Genomic DNA, 27,894 nt, shown 5'->3' on the forward strand with positions numbered 1-27,894 from the left:
ATTGAACATTTCTAGCAAAGATATATAAAATTTCTTTATGAACTTGCTATGAGGTGTATTTAGCATTTTATGGAGCATTACCTAAAACAAGAGCTCCTACTTGCTCACTGTAAGATGCTAAAAGTTTCATCATTTCAAGAAAATTACCTCGGTTTTTTGGTTCTGGACATTCATCATGCCCTCTAAAAGCACATGCTTGAAATGTGAGCTAACAAACAATATCTATTGAAGCTTTAATACGCAATCAATTATTTAGAATTACTTGATTAGTTTGTCTTTTAATTACCTTCTTAATATGACATGACTGATTTTTCAAATTCTCCAAGCACCTGGTAGCAAACCTATGAGCTGAACTTGGACCTTTTCCTATATGAGTAAAAGAAACATACCACTCTCCATCATTAACTTTTTTCCAACAATTGAATCCTTTAACAGTAAATATGTCTAATCCTAGCTTCCCAAATGGCTTACTTGAAAATAGATAGCAAGGAAAACAAAATACAATATTTTATCTGAATATTCAAGCCATGGATAACTTTTGAATCAATAAGATTGAAAATGATGAGGATGTTTTTCACCAGTCAGTGGATATTCAGACATCAAAAGTTGATATGACCCCAAATTAATGTATGTCCTTCAAATTTCATTCTGTTAATTAATCGGGTATTCCCAAATTTAAGGACGATTGCTTGGATCTCTAATTAAATGAGCAATATTGATTCTAGTAGGAGGTGGTTCACTAGTCAATGCAGGTTCTTCGTAAACTGAAACATATTGGGGTTGCTCAACTATAACTTCAACATTATATATTGGAGTTGGTTTACTAGGTTGTGAGTTATCAATATTTTCTTTTTTTTTCCTTAAAAACATCAATTCTTCTTATTTTGTTCATGGTTTAACCTAAAATCAAAACATATATTGTAAGAAAAAAATTGATAATTTTGGTGGCTCTACTAAAAACAAAACATAAAAAAAATATTCAAGTATAATCGAAATAAACCCATAAAATATATCAAATTAATTAGAAAAAAAACATCACTATAATAAGAATTCAAATTTTTTTGGTAAAACCAACATATATAAAAAAGAAGAAGCAAAAATAACATAATTATATAAAAAACATCATCAAATTCTTAACAAACATCCTAAAATAAAATAAAAATAAATTTTAAATTTAAATTATTAATAATTAATTATCTTATTTTGTTTGATAAAAAATATAAGTTTACCATCTGGTTTAACTTTTTCACCTGTAGCTTTATATTCTTATATCTATTTTTTATTTTATATTAAGGTTTAAAAAAGTTACGGCACTTTATATTTTTTTTTCATGTAAAGGTTAAAACAAAGCATAGCTACACTGTCACTAATATATTTACTATAAGGAGGGGCCACCTATTCAAAACAAAACTCATTCCTTCTTCTCATGAAAAAATCAAATGTTTGCAGGGGCCGGGCCCCTGCTTGCCCCCCTCTAATTCTGCCACTAGCTACGAGTACATATGCAAAAGTTGATGGATCATGCATACCGCTTCAATATTATTTATAGGTGTATGATCTAGTGTGATTATTTAATTTATGATTTAAATGAAATATTGTGTTATAGTGTTGTGTTTGTTTTGACAGTGGTTTAGTATGACATTCCTCATCTATTGGGTTGCAGAATCCATTATCTTTTAAGAGGAGAACAAGAGAGATGTCTTATTCACGGGATGACATTGTGGCGATGACCACTGAATATTTGCAGGCAAGAGATGCTGTAAAAAATGTTGATATGGATGTTCTGTTATTTACTGGAAGCAGTTCCTCATATTCATCCACATCAAAGTGCTTGATTGAAAGTTTGAATGTATTTCACTGAATATTAACGTTGTCACTTCTAGAAATGCATTCTTGTGTGACCATATAAGATGCAACGTGACATTAAATTTTGTGCGGGGACCTCATAAATGGACCTCTGTTTACTTCAAAAGCGAAGTGCTTCATTATCTGTGTTGATATTTGCTGTTAGGAGACCGAATAACAGAAGAGGTCTTGCATGCAGCACTGGAAAGCTCCTTTCATAATGTCCTTTCATGTATGTAAGTAAGTAGGCAGGTTTGTATGTATGTATGTATGTATGATTTGATGATTTTGAGCAGTATATGAATGAGAGATAAAGTGCCATCTCCTGATGGTGAACTAATGGTGACGAAATGTCGAGTCAGAAAAAGGTTTGAGACTGAGATACATAGCGAATTGCGCACTCGGATGGTCAATACAAACAATTTGGAAGGGCGTCTTGACTCTTTTAAGACCTTTCCCTTTCAGAATTTAATAAGCACCCTCTTACTTGTGTGGGGGCTTCCCTGAAAACCATGAGCTTGATATAGATTTACTTCAATGATACTCCTGGCCAGAAGTGCCAGAATTAGAAATAATGGTGCCATTTCGAAAATTATTGTCCTAGCATTTGCTTGCACTTTATTATTGTTTTTGGGAGTGAAATCACGTGCTTGCATTGGGAGCATTTATGTCTACAGTAAGATTGTTCTTACATTTTGTTTCTCTAGAGGCAATGGTAGGGATTAAAGCTAAGAACCCTCCAAGTAACTGTCAGAATAGATGATATGCTGGCTAGCTTTATTTTTTCTTCTCACAATGAGAACGACAGGCAATGAATTATATAAATGGGAACCGTAAGTTTTATAGCCTAGTAATTGTAGCCATGCTTCTCAGTCAAGGTGGCCCATGGTGGCTTTGCATCAGCATGATTACCATCACTGTGTCAAACACCAATGTTCCCAAAACTCTTCTTATTCATGGTTTGATGTGATGGGGATATTTTTTAAGATAATGGCGGAAAGTAATAACAATGGGCAATCTGACCAGAAAAGTGGGGAAGCCCCCAGGTGGTAAAATCTTATAGTTTTGGATAAAAAGAAATGTTCTGAAGTGGAATCTGAGAAAAGTTGGCATAACTTTATACATCATGACACGATGATAAAATGCATTAATGATAGAAGAGTGATCGTCGATACATTTAAACGAGAAAGTAAAAGGAGGGGTAAGAAGTCATGAAGGAAGAGTAAACGAAGAGTCTCTTTGCTTTCCATCTGTGACTAGTTGGGTATAGTTTTCACACCTATTAATTTTGAGTTTTCGCGAAACCCTAATTTTTTCTAAAATACGAAGTGACCACATCATTGCCTGCAGTTTTCTCAAAGAGCCCAAGTCTGTAATCAGCTAGCCTTGACTTGTATGCGGACCTTTTGTATTCTAACCATGTGAACTCCTTGTATAAGCTTCCTTCTCCTTCTGCCATTAAGGAGGGCAAAGGTGCTATCTTTTCACTTAAAGGTGGACCCCCGAAGAAAATCATGGAAATCCTTGGTTTCAGGGGATCAGCCAAAACCCTGTGCTTGACACTCCTAAACCTTCCATTTGTCATCACCTGCGTCCAAGCCCAAAAACTAGTCAACAAAGAAATTAAGAACTTTTGAAGTGAACATATGCTTGAAAGTATAAATGGCATGACGTTTTAAGGACAGAAAAATACGTGAGTGTTGTGTCCACAGGCACAGCTGAATTCTTTCTTCTTCTTCTTCTTGTTTTTTTTTTCTTAAAAAAAGAAGAAGCTAGGAAGTTAGGTGGGACCACGAGAATAGCATTGAGTTTTAAAGGCATATTTTGAACTTACTCGGTAATTTGCCAGATTCGATTTAAGGAGGAAAAAAAGAAAAGAAAAGGAAAACCAAATGGCCATATTTGGACGTGGAGAGAGAGAGAGAGAGAGAGAGGGTGTGTGTCCAGGGAGATCCCATCAATACAAAGCACAGACACGGTGATAATTACAAGTAAAAAAACATAGTTACGAGAAGAATAAAACACAAAGTAAACAGACCTGCAAGGCATCACCAACATTGATGAAAAAAGAGGTCTGATCAGGGGGGACTGAAACCCAAGTTCCCTCTTTCAGACAAATTTGCAAGCCACTTGTGTTGTTAGATCTTAGAACAGATATTATCTGTGGGTCTGTGTGCTCGCCAAAGCCAACCAAATTTCCGCCAATCAAATTTCCACCACTCAATGCTTGCAGCTCTGAGCATGGCGGGTAGTGGTTTAGCCTGAAACATGAATCACTCTTATCATCCCTCAACAGCCTACTGAACACATTCCTTGACTCAATCTCCAGCCCATCAGCCATCAATTCCAATACTTCAAAAGCCATTCTCTTCACTGCCTTTATGTAATCTTCAACAACAGAGCTACACCATTCCCACAAATAAAAAATGAAAATATAAAACTTCAATATTTACTAGCTAGCAGCAACAAGAATATATAGTACCTTAATTTGTTTATCATGCTAAATATAATAAAATCTTATCAAACAGCATAATTCAGGATTTTATGCAGTACTTTAAAAGCTTATCCTGTTTAACAGGAGGCACGAAAAGAAAGCACGAAAATTAAGCAACAGGGTGGTGCTGTCTTGTATAATATATTTACCGGAAAATCTGTGGGTTTTCCCGAAAAATGAACGTTTTTTGGGAGGAGATTTGAGGGTTGGTGTTAAGGAGGAGATATTCAACCCAACCAACATCACCATTAGGGCCAATTTTCTTGTTTCCGTAGCCAAAAGGGTCAGGAGGTCCAGCCTTGTCTTTCTCAGGCTGGGGGAGGTGAAAGAAGTTGGTAGCGAGAGCTTCCAATTGGGTCATGACTTCCATTGGAACTCCATGATTTACCAGCTTGAAGAATCCAAACTCTTCACAGGCCTTGATTATGAGAGTCTTGGCATGAGGGTCTGTCAAGTCTATAACGGGTATCTCGGAAAACAAGCCTATAGGCTTGCATGTTTTGATAACTGAGAAAGGTTCTAGAGCTAGTTGGGAAAGTACTACCATGGCTTGTTATTAGTTTCTACACACTAAAAAGACAAGCAAGATAAGAGACTGCTGAAGGAAGAGAAGAATTTGGCTTGGTGAGATACTAGAGAGGCTGGTGGGACTGATGGCTATAAATGGGCGAATGGGTGAGGAAGCTAATGCATGACAGAGAGAGAGAGGGGGGGTGCGTGTGAGATGGGGGGGAAGGAGGGACAGAAGTGTTACTATCTATAATGAGCAGCCATCTGGCATTGAGTGTCTGCTTGGCATTTATGCTATCGAGGGAAAGAAAATGCTTACATTTTTTTTTTCTATTTTAGAGCTGGGAATGAAAGTATATAAAAAAAAAAAAAAACAGAGGGTTGATCATGTTAATCCGAGCAGAGTCCCCACAGTTTCGAGCATAAAATAGAAAAGCTGAAATTCTTTTCATCGTGTAATTAGCGTTACAAGCAAAGAATTTATTTTACTAGCTAGTGGCCAAATATTGACGATTTAGAAATTCTTGCATGATAAATAAAATGATTATATCGTTAATGGATCGTCTATTCAATTAATTTTTTTTATGGGATGTTTAAAAATATAATAATAATTGCTTTTAAAATTAAAATAATATTTTTTTATTTTAAAAAAAATCATTTTTGCTATCAAATAAAAAAATTAAAAAATTTCAAATCCTTTTACAACAGAAAAATGAGGAGACATTTAGTCCGTCCTTCTAGGTATAGCATGAATACATATGGAGGCATGGCATTTGTCGGGGATAATTAGACGGGTAATTATTATGCATTTCCCAAGAAAATGAACTAAATGGTCAAATAAATTGGAGCCCTTAATATCGTTTTCAATTGAGCTGAAGTCTGTGATGTAATTTGTTTACAAGGAAGCTGATTGGGGAGGGTGGGGGGGACGCCGGAACCTCTAGACTATATAGCCGTCAAAAAAACTTGCTTTCCTTTTCAGTTGCACGACGGGCATCAACCCCACATTAATTCTTGTTATTGCAAAGGGGCAAACTGATTGAGACAATAACCAACTTGTTTTCTACATTAAAATTTCCACACTTTACACGCCAAAAAAGTGTATCCTAACACAAGGGTGTATGTAATTCTAGGGTTATTAAATATTTTACAAGATGTAAAGTAAATCTTTCGGTGATATAATCACTATTGTGGAATGTATTGCCAACCACAATTATAAGAAAAAAACAATAATTAAGGATCCTAGTAAAACCAATAATTGTGCTAACAAATTAACATAATAGAGTTTTTTTTTTCACCTTTTTTATTGGTTTATATACCAATCTTAAGAATTTTATTTTTTTCTCTAAAAAAAACTTTTAATATTAGATAGGTTAGAAGTGAGGTTTTATAATTTATTTAATTTATTTTTTATGAATTTATCATAATCTCATAACTCCTGTCTAGATCATTAAATACAAAATAACTAAATTAGACAAAAAACATTTAAAATAATTGGTCTGATTCAATTCAAATTAGTATAACAAACTTGTAATTTTGATAATCAAGGATAAACCAACATGGGTTATCATGTCAAATCTAAGATTCATGTCATGAGATCAGCATAAGCCAATAAAAATCAAATAATAAAAATCACAAAGCCTATTTTTTTATTAAAAAAATAATGCTAACCTGCATTATTTTTTAAACTTGTGATTCAAATTATTAAATCGGAAGCACCATATTTGAAATAACCATGAAATCTAATTTTCATTCAATTAAATATTGAATTATTAATTGAAAAAAGAATTTCAATTATACAAAAGGATTCAAAACAAAGAATAACAATTAAAAGAATGAGGTTAAAAATTAAAATAAAAAATATAATTGATCTTTGATTTGAAAGATGAAATTAAAAATAAAAATCAATTTAACAAAAGGTCAAAAAAATAATAAAAAAAAATGAGACTAAATTGAAAAAATATCATACTTTAGCATGAACAACTCAAATTCCATATTATACTCTTTTGCGGCTGATCCAAAATGTTTTAGATTTTAAAAAGATAAAAAAGGTTTTTTATAGATAGTGTTTAGGAAAGAAAATTTTTTTAAACTCCTTTTTCATCTTCTTCTAGGACTTGATCACATTGTTGCTCTCATTAGCCCTTTGCTACTTAAGATTTTTCCAATATAAAGAAGAATGTTTTCTAAGTTTAAGATTAATAGACTTCACTTTTCTTTTGTATGGATACCTTTTTGAAATCAAAAGCCCTTGTAATAGTTTGGAGCTAATCAATGAACTTGTTATGTTGTATTTTTTTATTGAATTCAAGAATATCATCTTTTATATTAGAATCTTTATAAGGCCTTTTATTCTTTTTTCTTTGATATAGAGAAGAAGAACCATCACTAGCATTATTGTTTGATCTGTAATGGATTAACATCCTCATCATTGTTACTAGAAGAACCACTTTTAGAGTCATTTTCATCATTATTATCATCTCGATTCTTATATTATTCAAGATACTCATAAATCTCTTGGATTTGCCTTATTATTTCATCCACTTCAAAAATATAGATGTCCTTCTCAAATTCTTACACACGACATCCATGAACAACTATAATTATGAATCCTAAGTTCTAGTTTTAATTGATATCAAGGATAGTAAAAATATAAAGTAGAAACAATTCACTCACATAAATAATAATTTATACTCACCATTACAAGGTACAAAATTAAAGAGATACAAATATAAATAACTCATCATTCTAAGAATACAAATTTACTCATCATTTTAGAGAAACAAAGTTAAGGAATAAATTTTATTACCTAGAAAGAGATACAAAACTAAATATGATATCAAAAACACAAGTCAAATATTTCTCAATTCAAATTTTCACCAAAGATTCTCAATAGATGGTTTAATGATCATTATATATTTGGAGTTCTTGGAAGAACTCTCAAAATCTAAGGATCTAAAATGACAGAATTAAGGATAAAATATATGATTTTGATAAAAATCTTGACAATTCATAACTAACACTTCACAATTCAAAATTTCACCAAAGATTCTCAATACATGGTATAATGATTATTATATACTTGGAACAACTCATCAAGTAGGAAAAAAAATTAAAACATTGAGAACAAAATAAATGATTTTGATAGAAATCTAAAAAATAATAACTAATACATATTTTTTACTTGTTAGGAATATAAACAAGCAAATAAAAAGTGTAAAAACTAAAACAACCAAAACTTGATGCATATAACTTCAATATATGCATGGTTGGGTAATTTGAAAAGGTCACATTCTAAAATTTAAGATCATATAAGATAAATTTATTTTTTCATGTAATAAAAAGATATAAATTCAAATTTGAAGTTGACTTTTAAGTTGATAATAAATAACATCAAGAATTTTATTTATTTGTATTGTCAATTCAAATTTAAGTAACCTAATATTAATGAAACCATCAGAGAATACTCCAAGTGTCATAAACGCAAAACTATCAAAAACCATTTTCTAGATCAAAATCCACTCCAATTATCCCACTTCAAGCCATTCTAGTAATTCAACTTGCATATCATGTCCAGATTTCTTTGGTTATAGGATTATAGCTTTCTCATTGACCTATTTTCGTATTTTCTACCTTTTTTATTAATTTTAATTTTAATATTATTTTTGGTTTTTTTATTTAGTCTTTAGTCAGCTAAAGTGGACTCTTTAATCAATTTTGTTAGTTTGAGGCCATTGGTTATCTTTGAATTAAAATTATACACCTGAGAATTTCTTTCCTCATCTTTCGTCCATGCCAAGTGTTGTTAACGGAATTTTAAATAATTAATGAATTTTATTATCCTACTGTACGCAATATGCAATGGACTAAGTGTGTATTTTGTAATTTGATGTTAGGTGATTTTGTAAAAGTATTTTTTAATTGAAATATATTAAAATAATATTTTTTTTATTTTTAATATAAATATATGAAATTATTGAAAAACTTCTAAAAAATTATTAGTTTAATATTTTTTAAATGAAAAATAATTTGAATAACATATTAAATCGTATAAACAAATATACTCCAAGAGTCTAGAGAATTGATCCTTTTTTCTTTATCTTCACTATATTGTATTCATTTTTTTTTTAATAGAGAAAATGTAACCAGAACAACAGTCGAACTTCAAAAAGGCAACTATTTTTTTACAGGGAAAAGACACTTAAATGAGGAAAGGATACAAGCACTTAATTTTCAGATGGTAGACTACTATTAACTTTCAAACTGATAATGGTTAACTCAAATTTGTATAGTTTTACAGTCCTTTTTTTTTTATTTGGCATTTTTTTTCAGTTGCTTTCGCTCCATCATTGACATGATCAGATGGTCAACAAAACCAAAGTTTAATGATCTTATTTCCATTTTTACGGACCTAACTAAGTAGGCATCTAGCTAGGCTGCTAGATATTCATACTAGACAATATCGAAGCACAGATGTCATCTTCCAAGTTAGAAGAAAGAGTGCCCATTTTTAGAAGCATAGATGTGCACTACCTGTAGCAAAATGCCATCCTTCTTAGCAATGCAAGTCATTCTCAACCATCGCAATCAAGTGTTTGAGTGGAAGAAAAGTAAAAAAATGAAAAAAAGAAGAAGAAAAGAACTGAATACTTTTGGTCATAATGTTCGCCCATCACCTCCTACTAATATTATTGAACAGAGGTTTTTTCCCTTGTTTTCCCTCTCACAACTCGTAAGACTCCTCCTCAAATTGATTGTTTTGACCTCATTTCAAGATTCACCAGCATATTCGAGGCCCTGGAAATAAGGCCTTCCTCCTACTGAACCATGGAACTTGCGAAAAATCCAATGTACGCTTATTTTACAAGTCATCTAAATTAGTTTAAGAGACTTGTTAAGTTGAAACACTCAAACATATCAAACTATGTCAGAAAGACCTATCAAACAAGAGAGACAAATCTTCATGATATCATTAATTAGAGTTAAGGTACTGGTCAGTGGCTCCAACATAATAAGACTGACCTTTCTAAGAAACAAACTTTGAAATAATGGTCGATGAAATGTCAGATCAGTAACGACAAACAGTCAAGATGAAAATCATGCACCTAAAGACAAAGATTTTCACTTATCCACTTGTATGATAAAACTAGCCCCCCGTTTTTTATTTTCTTTTCTTCTTGTTCTATTTTTTTTCGGGTTCAATGTATTAGTCACTAGTTGGCATATTTAAAAAATAAATAAGTTGAAAACCAAATCATGTAGGAGCATGTATTTCCTAGATAGGTGTTGTTTTTTCCAAACTATCATTTTCCAAATTAATGGAACAAACAAAGCATATTTATTTTTCTCGATGAAACGTGAATGAAATAGATTAGAAGGTATAGCTAGAAGATCATCCAAGGTATAGCAAGCATATTCAACATTTGTAATATTGTTTTTCAGAAATGCTAATTGTCATATGATATCCTCTTCTTTTATAAATCTTTTCATATAAATTTAATAGACAGTCTAATTAATTATATTTTCATGTATTTTTCTGGATTATAGATATAATATAGCCTACCCCTGGTGGAAATATCTTTGTTTCCTTTCAGTAAAAATTTACAAGTTTGCCGAAAAATAGAGAAAGAAAATCTAAAATTAAATTGGTAATTATTGATAAAGAAAATCTAAAATTAAATTGGTAATTATTGATATTCTCCTCATGCAACTGAATCTAGCTTTGGCAACTTCGTTGTTTTATACAAAGAACAACGGTGACAGCTTTGGATCGATGATTCCAAAGATCTTAGCAAGTTGAGAATATCAAAACCGAAAGTGCAGCACAGAAAGATCGATCGAGATATGATCTTTGAGAGTTTTTAGAGTCTGAAAATGCAAGTTATTTAATGAGTGTGTTGGTGAAAATACAATGTGTTACCATTGGTGATCAGATCATTCATTCATCACGTAATCTTCACAGCTCCCTCAGTGCAATTTCATTGGAGAAGAATGACATGGAATGCAAATTCCTCATCTTCTTATGTTCTATTGAATATTAAAGGAGATTAATTACGTTGGTAGAGAATACTTAGATAAAATCCCTCAATTTGGGTGTTTCTGTCTGTTTAAATGAAGGAACCATTGCATCCCGAAACTGACACACAAAACGACAGTTGTGATATATTGGTTTTTGTTCAATGTTCAAATTTCTTCGTCTTTTAGCGAAAGTGGAAGACCAAAATGATCTGGGCAATATCCCATATTAACTAGGAATTGAAGACGCAACTCGCTTATGAACACTTAAGAAATGCCTTAATTTGTTAGCACCAAATTCACCATAACTTACTTGCCAAAACAAAGGTTTAATTAAGTTGGGGCAATTCTTCTTTCAAGACCAAATATATATAGCAGATTTAGACCAACACCATCAACGTCTCTGCCTATTCGAACGTTAGCTATGTTGTTCTTGGCTATCAAAAATTTTGACATGACGGTACAAGGAAATTAATATCCTCGGTTTCGAGAATTAATACTACGTATACGAATGTGTGCGTATGTGTGCGTTGGAAGAACGGAATATAACTAAGCATGCTATGACATGATAGATCATATTAATAGATGCTTTTTGTGTCAACTTTTCACCAAAATTCAACACCCACTTCCCCAGACTCCTAAAAGGAGAGGAAAAGCATCAAGATGAATTCTAGTGAGGTGGGAAAAGATTGTTTAGATACAGGTAAAGAGGATCTTTCAAGAGATAGGATTTTCCAAAGTCATTTTCTTTAGATGCATATCTTCGTGGACAATCTATATATGCTTTGTCTAAAATAGCATTATTACAGGATGAACATCAAATTTAAAACACAATACATGAAATTTCCTTGGTCTTAGAGAAAAAACTCCTAGGGATGACCATGCTAAATGTATTTACCATATATAATCTGAACAAAAAACCATTGAATTTTGGTCGCTTTCCATGTCTTGTTCCAAAACTAGGCATACAACCATACTACCAATGAGTTGCCCATTGAAACGCCATTTAATTTACCTGCTCCTCTAGAAAACAAACTCTGTGGCTTGTAAATCTAAACTTGTGGGTTGAAATAAGAATCCTAAAGTAAGAGCTTTTTGAACAATTAATATGCTAAAACAATTCAACAGGCGGGATGCTAAACCACTGCCAATGAGCTTGTGGCTGAACTACTCAAGACACTCCAATTCCATTTGTTAGCAATAAATATGATGCGTAGGTATATTTTATTACTTATTTTTGACTTATCAACTTATTTATGAAATTATAGAGATTATCAGTTTCTTGCAAACATAATTAAAATTAAATTCAGATAAGATTTTTAATATTAACTTGGTCTCTATTATTTTTCTTGTAAATTAATAATTCTCTCTATTAATTCAGAAATCTTACTTAGATTTTATTGTGGGATAGGATTCCACAACATAATGTATCAAAATAACCTTAACTTAAAAAATTAAAATAAATTATATTAGATAAATAACATAATGTATCAATCATATCTTTATGTGAATTCTAAATCAGTTAAATGATAACTTTTTTTCTAAATGTATCATATATATTTTACCTAATTATTGCCTTTAATCTTATATGATAAGTAACTTATTTTCAAATCACTCAATTTTGTTAGGTATGATCTAATTTTATAGAATTAAACATATTTAATTAATATTAACTTTGACTATCTCAACAAGTTATCCAAGAATATAAATTTTATTTTATGCATATAAAATCAAAAGACAACAAATCATATTTTTTATTATGCACTTAATATATCAATGAGAAATTTATTATCAATTTTAATTGGGTCTCATTAATTATAAAGATCTTTACGAGCAACATAGTTGTATTATTTACCACCATTCTTTCCTAATCTTTGATTACAAAATAATTTTTTTTTATCTAAATTCTTACATTTCTAAATTACATAATATTTACACAAGTTAATAAGAAAACTTTAGTTACATTCAGTGAGAATTATACAAGAAAAAATTTTTACAAGAAAAAAGAAGAGAAAAGAAAAAACACACAAATCATATTTAATATTACAATCATTCAACTATATATATATATATAAAAACAATCACATTGATCTTGTAATGTTCATAACAATTCATTATGCATAATCACATATTAATTAATATACATAAATACATATATTGCATGCTTCCATTTTAAGTACTAGCTTTATGTGCAATTTTAAAATATTAAATCAAATCTAATTTGATAATTTTCTAAATATAACAAATATTATACTTAACACAATTTTTCTTTGAAAGATTTTTTTTTTCAAAATTTAATAAGAACATTAATCATATTAAAATTATTATTAATATCCTAAATAATTTTAGGATCAAATAAATAAAATTTTCTATCTTATAATCTTTCTATATATTTTAGAAAAACTATTTTTCTAACTAATATTTAATTAAATATTTTAATTAAACCCTCTTCTAAATAGGATAATACAAAATCAAAATTTTTTAATTAAACAACTTAATTCAATCCTAATCTAATTAGTAAAATTAATTCTATAATAAATTTAATTTAGCATTTTAATCTTAAAATATAAAATTAATATTTTATACTAGGAGGGGAAAATTCATAATTTTGCCCTAAATACACCCTAGATATGTAATTATGTATAAGTTTCAAAGGTACAATTGTAATTCTACCCCTTAAAAAACCCTCAACTAAGTTAAGTAGGATAATCATAATTCTACCCCTTTCTTCTTGCTTAAGCTAATAGTGGGTTCACTGTCAACGTCTAACTGCAGAACAAATAGCAATAGCAAAGGGTGTTGTTGCTTGTAATATAATGCATTAATTAAAATTTATTGAATTTATTGTTTTATATATATATTTCAGAAAATTTAGTGATATCAAGCCTTCAAATCATCCCTTGAAGAAGACAGTTTAATAGCTTTTACAACTATTAGTAGCTCAGCTTCATTAGAGTCTTTATTACCATCCAAGAGAAACACCTCTCACAACTCCAAAATAATTTCTTAATACTCATCTAATATCTGTAATCCCAAGTTTACCCTTGTAAGAGTCATCAACATTTCATTTTAGAGAGTTACTATAAAGAGGATTGTAGTATAAGTAGGGCGTATTGCTAATGACATTCATCCAAAAAACCAGTTCCCCAACAGAGATCAATAAATCTATTGTAGAGTAATAAAAATCTGAATAGATGGCTTTTAACCAAACACAATCTTGTTAGGATTAAAAAAAATAAAAAAAATTGTATCATAATCAGGTACTCTATTATTGAACACCTTTTCATTTCATAGAATCCATAAAGACCATGAAATATCAAAGAATATCATGGTCCATACCTTCATCTGAAGCTTTCCACGAACCAAATCCACCCGCTGATTAAAAAGAGAAGACATGTCTATTGGCCAGCACCAAAAGACCCCCTACCAATTCGCAAATCTAGACTAGACCCTCAAATGTTTATAGCTGTGTAGAATAACATGAGCTACAGTTTCCTCACAAACCCGACATTATGAACACTTGGCCTCATTAGCATCAAGAATGCCTTTTTTTAACCAAAACTCCCTTTGTGTTAACTTTTCTAAGAAGGGCCATCCAACAAAAAGATTTCAACCGTAGGAGGAACCAACCCCCTCCAATACCCAATAAAAGGGTTATTGTTATTTGCAATACCATGAGGCAAGTAAGAAACTTAGAGGTTTAACTAAATATTCACCATTTTTGTTACGTTTTCAAATTAGCATATCCTTTGTTTCTTCCTATAAAAACACCAGTTATAGTTTCTTATAAAGGTCCTTAAATAGAATAGCCTCACACACCCTTAAGGCTCTTCTCCACCTGGAGTTCCAAACCCATGAAAAGCCATCCCACACACCCATATTAGAAAATGCGGAAGCCTTATCATCGGATAGTTTTCAATACTATTTTCATTTGGAGGCCTCTAAGTGAGAGGCAGCTATTATCCTTTCTCAAACAAATTATGCTAGGAAAGATCTTCAATATAGCAGATTGCAAGCCAACATCTACTCTAATGGAACAAAAGTTGAAATTGGTAAGTTGAAGAAGGACAACTCAAAATTGCTCATATATATAAAAAGCTTTTAGAAGCTTTTGACAATAACAAAACTTGGTATTAGTTTATCAATTTAGGTTGAAGCTTAAGAGGAAATACTCAGATTCTGGCTGTTTTTGTATTTTTAAAATACTTTGAAAAATTAATTTTTTTATAATTTTTTGTTTTAAATTAATTTTTTTCACATGTTTTTTGAATATTTTAATATACTGATATTAAAAATAATTTTTTTAAATAAATTTTTTTAATATTTTAAAAAATAAGTATTACAGGAATACTAATACTAATGAGTCTTCTGGAAGCTAACACAGGCATACTTTAATACATGTAAGAAACTTTAACACGTGGAGTGGTTCGCAAGAGAGGACTGGAATTCATTTTGTCAGGGTTCACATTTGTAGATTTGGCTATAGATACATTGTCAAGGTGTTCAACTTCTAGCTATTTTCATAGGTTCAACTACAATTCGTGGTGCTGCAAAAAGCAAGCACTGCAAAAAGCAAGCAACTATTTCCTTATCAAATACGGACAGAGTACATCATATGTAGCACGCGAATGTCGATGATTAAGAAGACTTATTGCCTATATGTTCGACTGGCTTCAAATCTTGTGTTTTATGATAAAACAATGGTATTTTTGGTTGGATTTAATAAATTATATAATGTAATGGTTCATTACATTTCTACATTTTAATGTATAATTTTCAAGCTTTTAATGTAATGAACAATCACAAGTGTAATAAGTCATTATATTGCAAGCATATATATATATATATATATATATGAACCATTAGTTGATTAAAAATAATCATGCAAGGATCCAATTACAATAAAAAAATCATTACAAGGACTAGATTATAATTTAAAAAATTCATAATGGAGTAATAAACTTTCAAATAAGGACCGATTTGTGCACAAAAATAAAATACAAGGACTAACATGAAACTTTGTTTATAACTCAATCACATCACTAAAATCATTTCACCAACAAAGGAATGTGATGAATCAGCTCATTCTATTATTTCAAAGATGCCGACAGAAATTCTTGATCAGTTAAATAGAGAGAATTGCCTATATGTTCGACTGGCTTCAAATATTGTGTTTCATGTTAAAACAAAACACCATGGTATTTTTGGTTGGATTTAATATATTATATAATGTAATGGTTCATTACATTCCTATATTCTAATGTATAGTTTTCAAGCTTTTAATGTAATGAACAATCACAAGTGTAATAAGTCATTATATTGCAAGCATATATATATATATATATATATATATATGAACCATTAGTTGATTAAAAATAATCATGCAAGGATCCAATTACAATAAAAAAATCATTACAAGGACTAGATTATAATTTAAAAAATTCATAATGGAGTAATAAACTTTCAAATAAGGACCGATTTGTGCACAAAAATAAAATACAAGGACTAACATGAAACTTTGTTTATAACTCAATCACATCACTAAAATCATTTCACCAACAAAGGAATGTGATGAATCAGCTCATTCTATTATTTCAAAGATGCCGACAGAAATTCTTGATCAGTTAAATAGAGAGAAGGTTCAGAGAGAAGAGATTGATTTTGTTAAGGTAAATAAAGATAAGCAAGTTGTAGATACTTTCATTAAGCTTTAGCCAACATAATGTTTCAGCATTTGAGTGTGGGATTAGTTCCTTAAATTATTATGTTAACATGACAACTATTTATTTGTTAAAAAAACAATAAAATATTTGAGATTTCTCTAAGGTGTTTCAGTATTGTTTATGTAGACTGTGAAACATCTAAGGTTTTTTTTTTTATCCTTTTCTTATTTAGTTCTATCTTCATATTTTTGGTTATTTTTTTATTTAATCCTTTTTGGACCCAATTCCACTAGTTGAAATTGAAAATTGTAGAGGAAATATAAACGTTAAAACAGGAGGACAAATTAATTATTCCTATATAGTTAACATTTTTCATTTTGATCCGAAAATTCATTTGATTATTTTTCATCCCCGGGTTAGGAGAAGATGAAGAAAGTGGCCAAAAAAGGGGAGAAGAAGAAAATTTTGTCCATCACCAAGATTATGATGACAAAAAATGATGACTTTAGTGTAATAGCTTCCTTTAAATGATAAAAGTTCAATGATTCAACTAGTTTTTTTCAAAAAGAGGAGTTTGATGATAATAATATATATATATAGAAAAAAACATATTAAAGCTTTAAGAGTTTTATGATTTCAGGTTATTTTTTAATTTATAACTAATTGTTTGCCATTTTAAGTCTATCAATTAACACACGCGCGTGAGGTTTTTTTTAGGTGTTTTTTGAATTAAAAAAGAGTTAAAATATATTTTTTTTAATCCAAAAGTGAAAAACCTGACTTTTCGGTGAGATCTTGCAACAAGAAGTAACAAAAAACTGGGTAGTTGGAAGATGCATCGTCTCCTATCAAAGGATGATGCATTGTACGGTTTATTTTGTTTAACTAGAGGATGATGTGTCCTTCAAAATATAAAAACAATATAAACAAGGCCAAGTGTTTGTGTATAACCCCTGGGTACAAAACATTCGGCTTATTCTATTTGGGAGGGGTGAGAAAAAAAACAGAAAAATTAATTAAATTGAGAAAACAAAAAAAAAAATAAAAAAACTGAATCGAAAAAAATTGATAAATTTTTTGAGAAAACAGGCCGGTTTGGTTCGGTTTCGGTTTTATAACCAAAAAATCAAAAAAACCAAACCGAATCGAACTGAACCCAAATAAAAAAACGAGCCAAAACCAAAAAAACCAAGCCAAACTGGAAAAACAGAGTCAAATCAGAAAAAACCGAGCCAAACCAGAAAAAACCGAGTCAAAACCTAGAAAACCAAGCCAAAACTGGAAAAAACCGAGCCAAACCTATTTTAACCGGTTTTTTCCCTAAAAAACCAATCCAAAACCGATTGGTTTGACTCAGTTTTGGTTTGGTTTTGTTTTTTTTTCAAATATTTTTTGGTTTAGTTATTGTTTTAATAAAAAAAGAACCAAACCGAAAATGATCACCCCTACTATTTGCTATTTGGGTCTGGTGGTGGATTTCCTTCCTTTCTTTCAATGTTTTTTTATATAATTTTAAAAAAATAATTTAACATGATAATTCAAGTACCCTTTAATTTTGATATTATTTTTAAATAATGTAACTGATTTTATTAGAATGTTAATAATTGCTTTCAATTATTATGAACAAAAAATAATAATAATAATAGTAATAATAAATTTCTCAAAATTATTTTTTTTAAACAATTTGTGCATAGATTTGTGACATTTTTCACTTTTTTAAATCTTCAATAACATGCAAAATTTAAACACATTAGTTTAATATAGATTAACACAAAAAAAAACTATTTTATAGTTGTATAGTTAAATAAAAAATAAATAAAGAGCTCTTTGCAATATAAAATTAAATATGTTAATATACATTTTTATCTAAATTTTTCGACTTAATTTTTAGATGGAACTAACATATTTGTTATTATTTGTTATCATATATAAATAAACCTTCTTGATTTATTTTATTCAATGCATACATCAACTTTTCATTAAGAAAAAAGAAATTAAATGTTTATCATACACTGAAGATTTAAAGAAGATAGATTTGTTGTCCTGTAATTTTCTCATATAATAATATATTCGTTACAGAGTTTTATTTACAATATTAAAAATTTTTAAATCATTTTAATGAATTTTACAATCATAATCCCATGGAGACATTCGAATGCCAACAACTTTGGAGTTGTTTAAATCTCTCGAAATATACTTCAGAAAAATATCCTTATGATTACATAGAATTTATGAACATTGTTGATTTGGGAATTTCTTTAAGTACTATGGGACAAGTGCATGCCTAGTTTTTCAAGTATGAACATTGTTGATTTATGTTCTTTTTTCTTTTCTTTTTTTAACACACACACACATAATATATAAACACATTATGCATTCGTTTTCTTTAGTTTTTTTTTTAAATGTTTATCTCACTATTTTTCTTAGTAGGATTTCAAATTAATTTTTAACCTAATAAAAAGACACAAAGATTATAGATATTTTTGAAGTATCATATATTTTTTTTAATATTATCTTTTTTTATGATTGAAATGTTGTTATCCGAGCACTTTTTCTCTTCTTAATGTTTTTAGTGACTCTATCTCTTCTCTCTCAGCAACCAATAATTAAAAAGTAATAAATGAAGTTTTGGCCTAAAATGTAAAAATTGAAACAAAAAGGATAGAATAACACGCAAATTAAAACTTCAGGGATCAAATTGAATTTTTCCATGCAAAAATGAAAAATATTTTTTATTTTTTTGTTAAATTTAGTCCTTATTCTTTTAATTTTTTTACTATAATCTAAAATTCTATTTTGCAACACTAATATTTAATTTATCATCAAAACATTTCTCAAATTTCATATACGTGAGAACATGCAAAACGAAAGAAATATCAACATATTTAATTATGTTAATACAACTTGGGAAGATGAAATTACAAGGAAAAAAATTCAAAAACAAAAATGAAAAATAATAGGTACTGTAAAAATAAATAATGCTATCAACAATGTATCTGAGTCTGTGTGAAAAAAACTTGTACTATCCAAATCCAACTTAACTTTTAGAGTATCGTGTAAGTTACAAAATGATTTTTGGGGTGTAAAACTAAGGGAAATACTTAGTGAAAATACCAAAAACATGAAAAAAAAAGAATACATATTAAGTTTTAAGATTGTGAAAGATTAGTACCAAGAAGCAAGGTGTCTTCACCCGAGATGAAAGTTTATAACCTTTTCTTGAAGTTAGTAGATTATTTTTCCATGGACTTGGTCATCGATGATTTTTTATCCTACGTCTTACAATGTTAAAAGTCTTTGAGCTCTTTATTCTTATTTTGTTCTTGCTTAGTTGTCTTATTAATTACTTACATGCATGCATAATTGCTTAAGAAATAAGAAGGTTTATTGAGTATAATTAACTACAAAAGGATTGCCCAAACTAATTATATTAAAACCTACGGTGGCAAGTAAGGGAAACTATTATGCCACACCACATAACTATGGGTACTCCTTCCAACTAATGCTTATTTTCCAAGTAGAAGTTGAGGGCCTAACCTGGAGCAAAATATGCCTCAATCTAGAAGAACTTAGGAAATAAAAAAAAAACAAAGGGGAAAAAAATAATTGACTTGACTGAGAAGGTGAACAAACTTGTTACTAAAAAAGAAGACCAATGAGTTCTTAAAGCTGATGAAATGTAATGAATATAGTGTTATTATGTAGTTAAAGAAGACTCATATAAGAATATCATTGATTTTGAGCTCCAAGCCACATAGAAAGGCCTGCAAAAAGGTGCCAAATGAAGCGTATGAACCTTAGAATATTAATAAGAAAACTATGAAACACCTAGTAGGGAGAGTCTAGGCTTTAAATTAAATGTAATTCACCAAGGATGGGTTGGGTCCTAATGGTATTGGGCACAACAAGCCATTGTACATCACAGTGTAATATAAATATATATTGGTCAACAATGGTTCTACTTTGAATGTGTTATCCAGGAACATGTTGAAAGGAATGTCCATCAATCAGTCACACATGAGACCCAGTACCACAATGAGGAAGGCATATGACGTCTTTTCGAGATAGATAATTGGGACCTTAGAAATGGAATTGTACATTGGGTCATAGATATTCATAATAACATTACAGGTGATGGATATTCATCTATATTATAGCGTATTGTTAAGAAGACTATGGATTCATACGATCAGAGTGGTATCCTCTCTATTACATCAATGCTTGGAATATATTATGAATAACATGTTGATAATTATTAAGGCTGAGGAAACAATTTCCTTGATAAAAAAAGTGGACATATTCTTCATCAAGATAGAAAATTATAGACACAAGAACATTCATACTTTTGAAATCATGAATGTTGAATGGGTTTTTAAGGGTATGTTGTTAAGAATGAAGTTTTTTTAAAAAGTTGTAAGGATGGCTGCCAATTTCTTTTTGAAGCATGACGTTCCTTTCCAGTATAATCCTGAAACTAGAATGTCTAAGCAGGTCAATTTTAAAAAATTAAAATGTGTGGACCAGAGATTTGGCTTTCATTGTAAGCCTAAAAAGATGACTACAAGAAGGTTATTAGTCACAAAAAGGAAGCTAGAATGAAAAACATTAAAGGATATTGCTAGAAAAGGAAAGGTTTGTCATCCCACCATTCGAACGACCTTTCCAAGGTCTATGAATTTGATCAGATTTGGTACGACTCACCTTCATATCAGTGCTTTGCAATGTCAAAATACAGAACAAATTAAGGAAATGAAGTTGAAGTTCAGGATAAGATGTTATCATAACTGTTATGCCCATTGTTTATGACGTCCTTGCAAGATGCTGATTAATTGAGTGGCATACCAAAATTGGAAAATGGAGTTTGCTCCTATTGTTTTCAAGAAGCAATTGTTCTTGTTTGACCATATTTGCTAAATTTTTTGTCATGTTTTGATGTTTTACCTCTTTTTGGATGTCTTGTTATGTTTTGTTGTTTCTACCTATTTTTAGTCTTAATGGCAATTTGGCTCATAATGCAACAAGATCTTATGTTTTAAAAAAGCCTTTTTATTTTAGTGAAAGCATGCATTTTCTTGTGTCCAAAATGGTTTTTTATTTTCTTTTATCTTCCATGCAAATAGCATACTTACACAAGCATAGCTTACACTTTTAAGAACCTTGAAAGTTTCATTAATCCATGAACCTACTATATTAAGAATAATTGGCCAAACTTTGATAATACAATTGCAATGGCTAATGAAGACTAGGAAGAACATGAAATAAAAAAGTTTACTAGGTTGATGGAAAATTTTATGAAAACCTGGAAACCCTTTAATGAAAAGCTAAAAGTTATAAATTTAAGTATTGAACAAGAAAAGAAAGAATTAAAGTTTGGTACCTTTATTAAGATCAAGGAAAAAGATAGCCTAATCTCTTTGTTACATGAATATATGGATATCTTTCCCTAGACTTATATAGATATGCTTGGTTTAGACATCGATATAATGGTATATAAGATTCCTTTAATGAAATGAAGTAAGCTAGTTAAATAGAAGACTAGACAACACCCATATATGTTGCATAAGGTGAAGGCAAAAATACATAAATAGTAGAATGCAAGATTCCTAGATGTGGTACATTATCCTAGATGGGTGGCTAATATAGTTGTGGTTTTCAAAAAGAATGGCAGGATCAAGATGTATGTGGATTACAAGCTAAGTTTAGGGGTTATATCTCATAGTTTATATACACATTTACATGTACCTAAAAAAACTTGGGTTGGTATTTTTATGAATTTTATTTTAGGGTTGTCTAGGTAAAAAAAAAAAAACAGGGATTCAACTTTTGTTGTTATTGACTAAGATGACTCATTTTATATTTTGTATTAAAACTAATGATGCAACAAACATAATATATCTTGTCCTTAAGGAAATTGTTCGACTATATGATGTTCCTGGAAGCATTATGTCAAATTGAGATATTAAATTTTTAAGTTACTTTTGAAAGATATTATGAGGGAAAATGGGTACTAAGTTGTTGGGTACCAAGTTGATGTTTTCTATTATTTGTCATCTAAAGATTAATAGATAAATTAAAGTAATGAATAAGTCTTTAACTCAATTGTTGAGATCTCTTATCCAAAAGAACTTGAAAAATTAGGAAGATTGCCTACCATTTATTGAATTTGTATATAATCATAGTGTACATTCTAATATTGATTTTTCACCATTTGAGATTGTTTATAGTTTTAATCCTTGACAACATTAGATTTAATTCATCTACTTATTGATGAAAGAGTTTGATTTGTTGGTAATAAAAAATCACAAATGATAAAAGATTTGCATGCTAAAGTACAACAACACATAAAGAAGAATGTGCAATATGTATACAAAACCAATAAAGGAAGTTGGTAAGATTTGAACTAAAAGATTAGGTTTGGGAGCATATGAAAAAAAATATAAAATTTTCCTAAGAAAAAGAAATCTAAATTGATGCCAAGAGTATATGATTCTTTTTAGATCACTGGGAAGATTAATAATGATGTTTATAAAATGAATCTTTCAGGTAATTATGAAGTTACTACTACTTTTAATATATTTCATCTCTCTTGGTGTGATATAGGTAATGATTTAAAATGGAACTCTTTTGAGAAGAGAGGGATGATGTGATCTAACCCATAACAAAGGATCTATTAGTAGTTCTAGTAGGCCCAATCACTAGGGCTAGGGCAAAGAAGTTCAATGAAGGTTTTAATGGGCTTTTACAAGATATATAGGCTAATATAAACTACAACAGAGCAACAACCCAATAAGAACAAACCTTAATAAATTTGATATATATTTAAGATGAGCATAAGGATTATGTGTTTCGCTTAAAAGAGTAATTTTAGCATCATTCTTATTTTGGGAGTAATACTCAATCTGAAGCTTAGGTTGGGAAGATCTTGGATTCACGAATTCAATTAAATTCCACTAGAATTCGCATCATCATGGATTTTTATCTAAGGGTTTACATAAAAAGTTAAAGGATAATTATTGAAATCTCAATACGTTGAAATTAAAGATGATAATTATAATGATGCAATAATAAGTATACACAAAATTATGTTAACATGAATATTGGTTTGTATGATAGATTTTATGGTATATTGTTAATGGTACCTTTTTTTAAATCAAGAAAGGCACCAAGAGCTGGATTTTTGGTTGAAAAAGCTTGATTGACGGGAGGAACGAGTAAATGTCTAGTACTTTGAATTTTTAAATTTTTAATATTTTTATATTAATGTTTTCATGATTGTTGTATTATTTTGTTAATTATGGATTAAAATGAGAATAGTTATGCTATGTATTTGGAATGGAAGGATGCATGGTATGGTCAAAACAACAATATATGGATTAAAAGTACTAAATGGCGATGGATTTGATACATAGTTGACCGTGTAGACAATTGATACAACCAGAAGATTAATGTCTTCTCTTAAGTGTAAGAGTGTCGAAGTAATAAATAACCTGGCAAGACCGAGGTCGAACTATAAGGAGTTTAACTATATAATAATAATAATAAGAAGAAGTTAAAAAGAACATAAAAATGTAAGATTAATGTGAAGATTAAACAATGATAAAAACAAATGTCAAGGTTAAAAAATCCACTACTAATGATATTTAAAATAAGTATTATATAAACTCTTTTTATTAGTCAACTGGAAACCATATACAAAGGAGGTTTCAATTGGATGATTTATCATTAATAGCTCATTATAAATTATTAATATAATCATATTAATTATCCTATTTAAGTAACACTAAACTTTTAAATATTGTTAGGAATTCATGATACTAACTTATTTTAACAACAAATCAAGTTCTTTTCATTGCACAAATATAGGTTATACCATACGGCTGAGTATGAAAGTGTCAAGCATTTGTTGTACCAAGTGTTATACACAAATCTAGATTAATCATTTAACAAGCAAGGTATTAAGAATTAATAAGATAAAAATGATAAGACATATTAATATCAAGTTGTTTAGGATATCAGCATTGAAGTCTATATTGAGTTTATATTATATATATCCTAACACCATTAGTGAAACTTTTTCACATTAACATAATAAACTTAACTAAACATAATGAAAGAAAGAAAAATAAATAAACAAGATAAAACATAAATAAGATATAAGTTAACTAAGTGAAGGAAATGAAATGAAAAGAATAAACAAGAGATTAATGAAAGCAAAATTTAAGTATTACAAAAATATAAAGAAAGAGAGCAAGAACATAATATTGATTTCAAAACCAAGATACCTAAATGCATGACAAATGCCTCCTTTTATAGGCCAAAATTTGAAACTATTGATTTGTTGACTAATTGTTGAGTGGGTGGCCAAATCTTGACTTGGTGACAATCCTTATCTTTTTGTCTGAATAAAATATCATTGCTAATATCAAAATTTAAATAGTCTATCCTTATGAAAAGTTCTAGAAAATTGTCTCAACTTTCCAACAAAAAAAGAAAAAGAAAAGATGAGGTCATTTGAACTTTTAGAACTCGAGATATGGGCTTAGCACTGAACAATATCTGGGCTGCAGGATAGATGCTGACTTCTCCGTTGTTGCTATAATTTGAACTTAAAAATAGCCTTTTTGAATCTTGCATTCCCATGAAAGTTTTAGGTCTATGTCTTAACTTTCCATCCATATAGAGTAGACCCAAATCCAAGTTCTACATCTTCAGGTATGACCCAAAAATTGAACAGTGTTCCAGTTTGGACTGAACTAGCATATCTTTTCTAAGCTTAGCCCTCTCTTTGTTTTCTTAATTTCAATAATTAAACTCATTAATAAATCCTTTTATTTATCTAATAGGCTTGCATTTAAGATGAATATTTAACATAAATTACATATATCTTATATTATTAGACATGTTATTATAAAATGTGCTCTAGTTAACGAGTTTATTGATATTTCAAGTGCAAAATGATGATATAAAACCTTAATAAAAATATACTTTTAAGTACTAATTAACAATGACTATGGTGATTGATATGATACTTAGTTTACCACGTAGACAATGATTAAGGTGATGAACATCAGACTTAGTTGATTGTGTAGATGATAATTAGGTTGATTGTTATAAGCTTAGTTATGTGGACGGTGACTAAGGTTATAAATATATTCCTTAATCGGTTATTTGGACGGAGACTAGATTAACAAAATAAATATCTATGCAGTTGTTGGTTGAGCATAAATGTAATGTAATGATTAATGTATATTTTAATTTGTAATTTTGGAAGTAGATATAAGGATATCATGTTTTTATGTGAGATCATTCAACTTAAGGGTTGTTACCGTTGGAAAAAGAAAAAAAAATTTCTTATTCATGGGATGTGTATGCGAATACTTGATAATTCTATAATTGTTATGTGTATTGCTGGTTCACCCCCTTGTTGTTGAAATTTTATTAAATTAAAAAAGTTTTCCATTTGAAAATAATAAATTAATGTTAAGTGCAGGCTTTAAATTTCTGAAAAGAAACAATATTGGTGTGAATGGTAATAGTATGAATTATGTGAAAGAAAAATAATCAATGAATATAGGTGATGATATGTACGAAAATACGAGAGATTGAACTAGGAAAATAATTGCAAAAGAACCAAAAGAAGTGGCATGGGATATGATGTAAAATAATATATGATGGAGATTCTAAATGTAAAAACACGTGTTATGGGAAATTGGTTGTGTGATTGAAATGAAAATATGTTGGAAAGCTAAAAGAGCAAAATATGTTTTAAGAAAAAATAAATGCATGCTTGCAATGAATAATAGGTGGGGAAGCTAGAATACTAAATAATGAGTTAGAATAAATGGAGTGTTCGGTTAGAATAGATTGAATGCATGGACAGCTGAAAGGACATAAAATATGTTTGTGAAACAAAATATGGTATGAGTAACATATGTTTGTGAATGAATTAATGGTATGAATTAAATGAATTAGTAAAATGAAATAATATATAAATTATATATGTTGTGAAAGGAAATGATGGTATGAATTAAATGTATTATGAATTAAATACTGGTACGAAAATATAATAATTAAATGTGTTTTACAGGGATTTACCCTTGAATGCCTCAATTCTTTATAAGGTGTGATCAAGCTACCTACTTTTTCATGTTGCATAAGTTCTTGTATTGTCTAATGTATATTTTGTAAACAATTTATATATCTGTATTTTAGAAACTATAGTAATCTCACTAGTGTGTAAGTATAAATTATTTGTCATTGTTTTCATTAATGAAATTGTTGGATGGAGAGTTGTGGATGTCATCATGTTATATATTATGTAAAAAAAGAAAAAGAAAAATTCTTAGTTTTTATGTTGTATTGTAATTTAAATGATTAAATAATTATATTTTAAATTACGAAGAGTTACAGAGAGTTTAACTAGAAATCAAAATAAAAATAAAAATAAAATGTTACATAGCTTCTAGATCAAGTTTCTGGTATCAAAGCTTGGTTGTGCATGCAAGACAGAATGTCATTAGATCCTAAACTAACTGGGTTTGATCTATAAACTTGCAAAAAGAAGACAAGGTTATTAGATCCTAAACTAACTGGGTTTGATCTATAAATTTGCAAGAAGAAGACAAGGTTATTATAATAGTGCAAACAAGGTACCTATTGCTAGGCTATATGGGATAGAGGTGCTTGTAAATACTATGTTGGCAGAGCCATTAATTTATGATAGAGTTATTTATTGAAGCTCCATTATGTAACGATGAATTTGATCCTAAAAAGGTAGAGGGTTAAAACAGTTAGATGTTTATTTCAATACAGAACAATATACTAATCTCCAAAAAACTTGTTTTTACATAGTGGGTGGCTTATTCTGCTGGACTAGAAACTGATATATTTTTCACCTATTCAATCATTGGTACAATTTACAATTCCTTCATTATAGAATCAGCTTTATCCACTTGGTTATCATGATTATTTGAATTAAAGGTGGCAATGTCTACATCATAAATACAGTCAGAGTCTCTAGTAGTTTACAATTGAGTTTCAAAAGAAATTTGCTTTATTAGATGTCAATATGCAACACCCTGATGAATTACAAAGCTAAATTGAGTTTTTCCACTGCAAACTGAATTAACACTTTTCGATGTATGAGAGATATATGGATAATGCTACTGGTAATTAAGACCATGCATGCCTATGGAAAAATGGGATTCAAAACCTTCACAACTCGCTGTAGTTGTGAAGGGAAAATGACAAGCATGAGAGAAGGTTTAGGGAAATAGAAAAAAAAATCAACTATTTGAAAAGAAGTGAGATTTTATGATCATTGTATCGAATTTGGGCTTATGAACGAGAAAATAAGGGTTTCCTATT

General features: G+C 29.5%; 1 protein-coding gene across 1 annotated transcript; it reads right to left on the reverse strand.

Moving 5' to 3' along the window:
- Window positions 1-2,762: 2,762 nt before the first annotated feature.
- LOC105133248 (gibberellin 2-beta-dioxygenase) lies at window positions 2,763-5,150 on the reverse strand. The gene is made up of 3 exons (XM_011037156.1): window positions 4,489-5,150; window positions 3,884-4,247; window positions 2,763-3,433 (listed from the first exon to the last, which is right to left on the reverse strand). Exons 1-3 carry the CDS (start codon window positions 4,884-4,886, stop codon window positions 3,152-3,154), a joined length of 1,044 nt encoding a protein of 347 aa, XP_011035458.1. The 5' UTR covers window positions 4,887-5,150; the 3' UTR covers window positions 2,763-3,151.
- Window positions 5,151-27,894: the final 22,744 nt, after the last annotated feature.

This window comes from Populus euphratica, unplaced genomic scaffold, assembly GCF_000495115.2.
Source record: "Populus euphratica unplaced genomic scaffold, PopEup_1.0 scaffold110.1, whole genome shotgun sequence".
NCBI classification, from domain to species: Eukaryota; Viridiplantae; Streptophyta; class Magnoliopsida; order Malpighiales; family Salicaceae; genus Populus; species Populus euphratica.

Coding starts and splice junctions, on each gene's coding strand:
- LOC105133248 (XM_011037156.1), bottom strand. CDS start 4,886: ATGGTAGTACTTTCCCAACTAGCTCTAGAACCTTTCTCAGTTATCAAA. Junction 4,248..4,488: donor GAAAACCCACAGATTTTCCG/GTAAATATATTA, acceptor GGAATGGTGTAG/CTCTGTTGTTGAAGATTACA. Junction 3,434..3,883: donor ATGTTGGTGATGCCTTGCAG/GTCTGTTTACTT, acceptor GCTTGGACGCAG/GTGATGACAAATGGAAGGTT.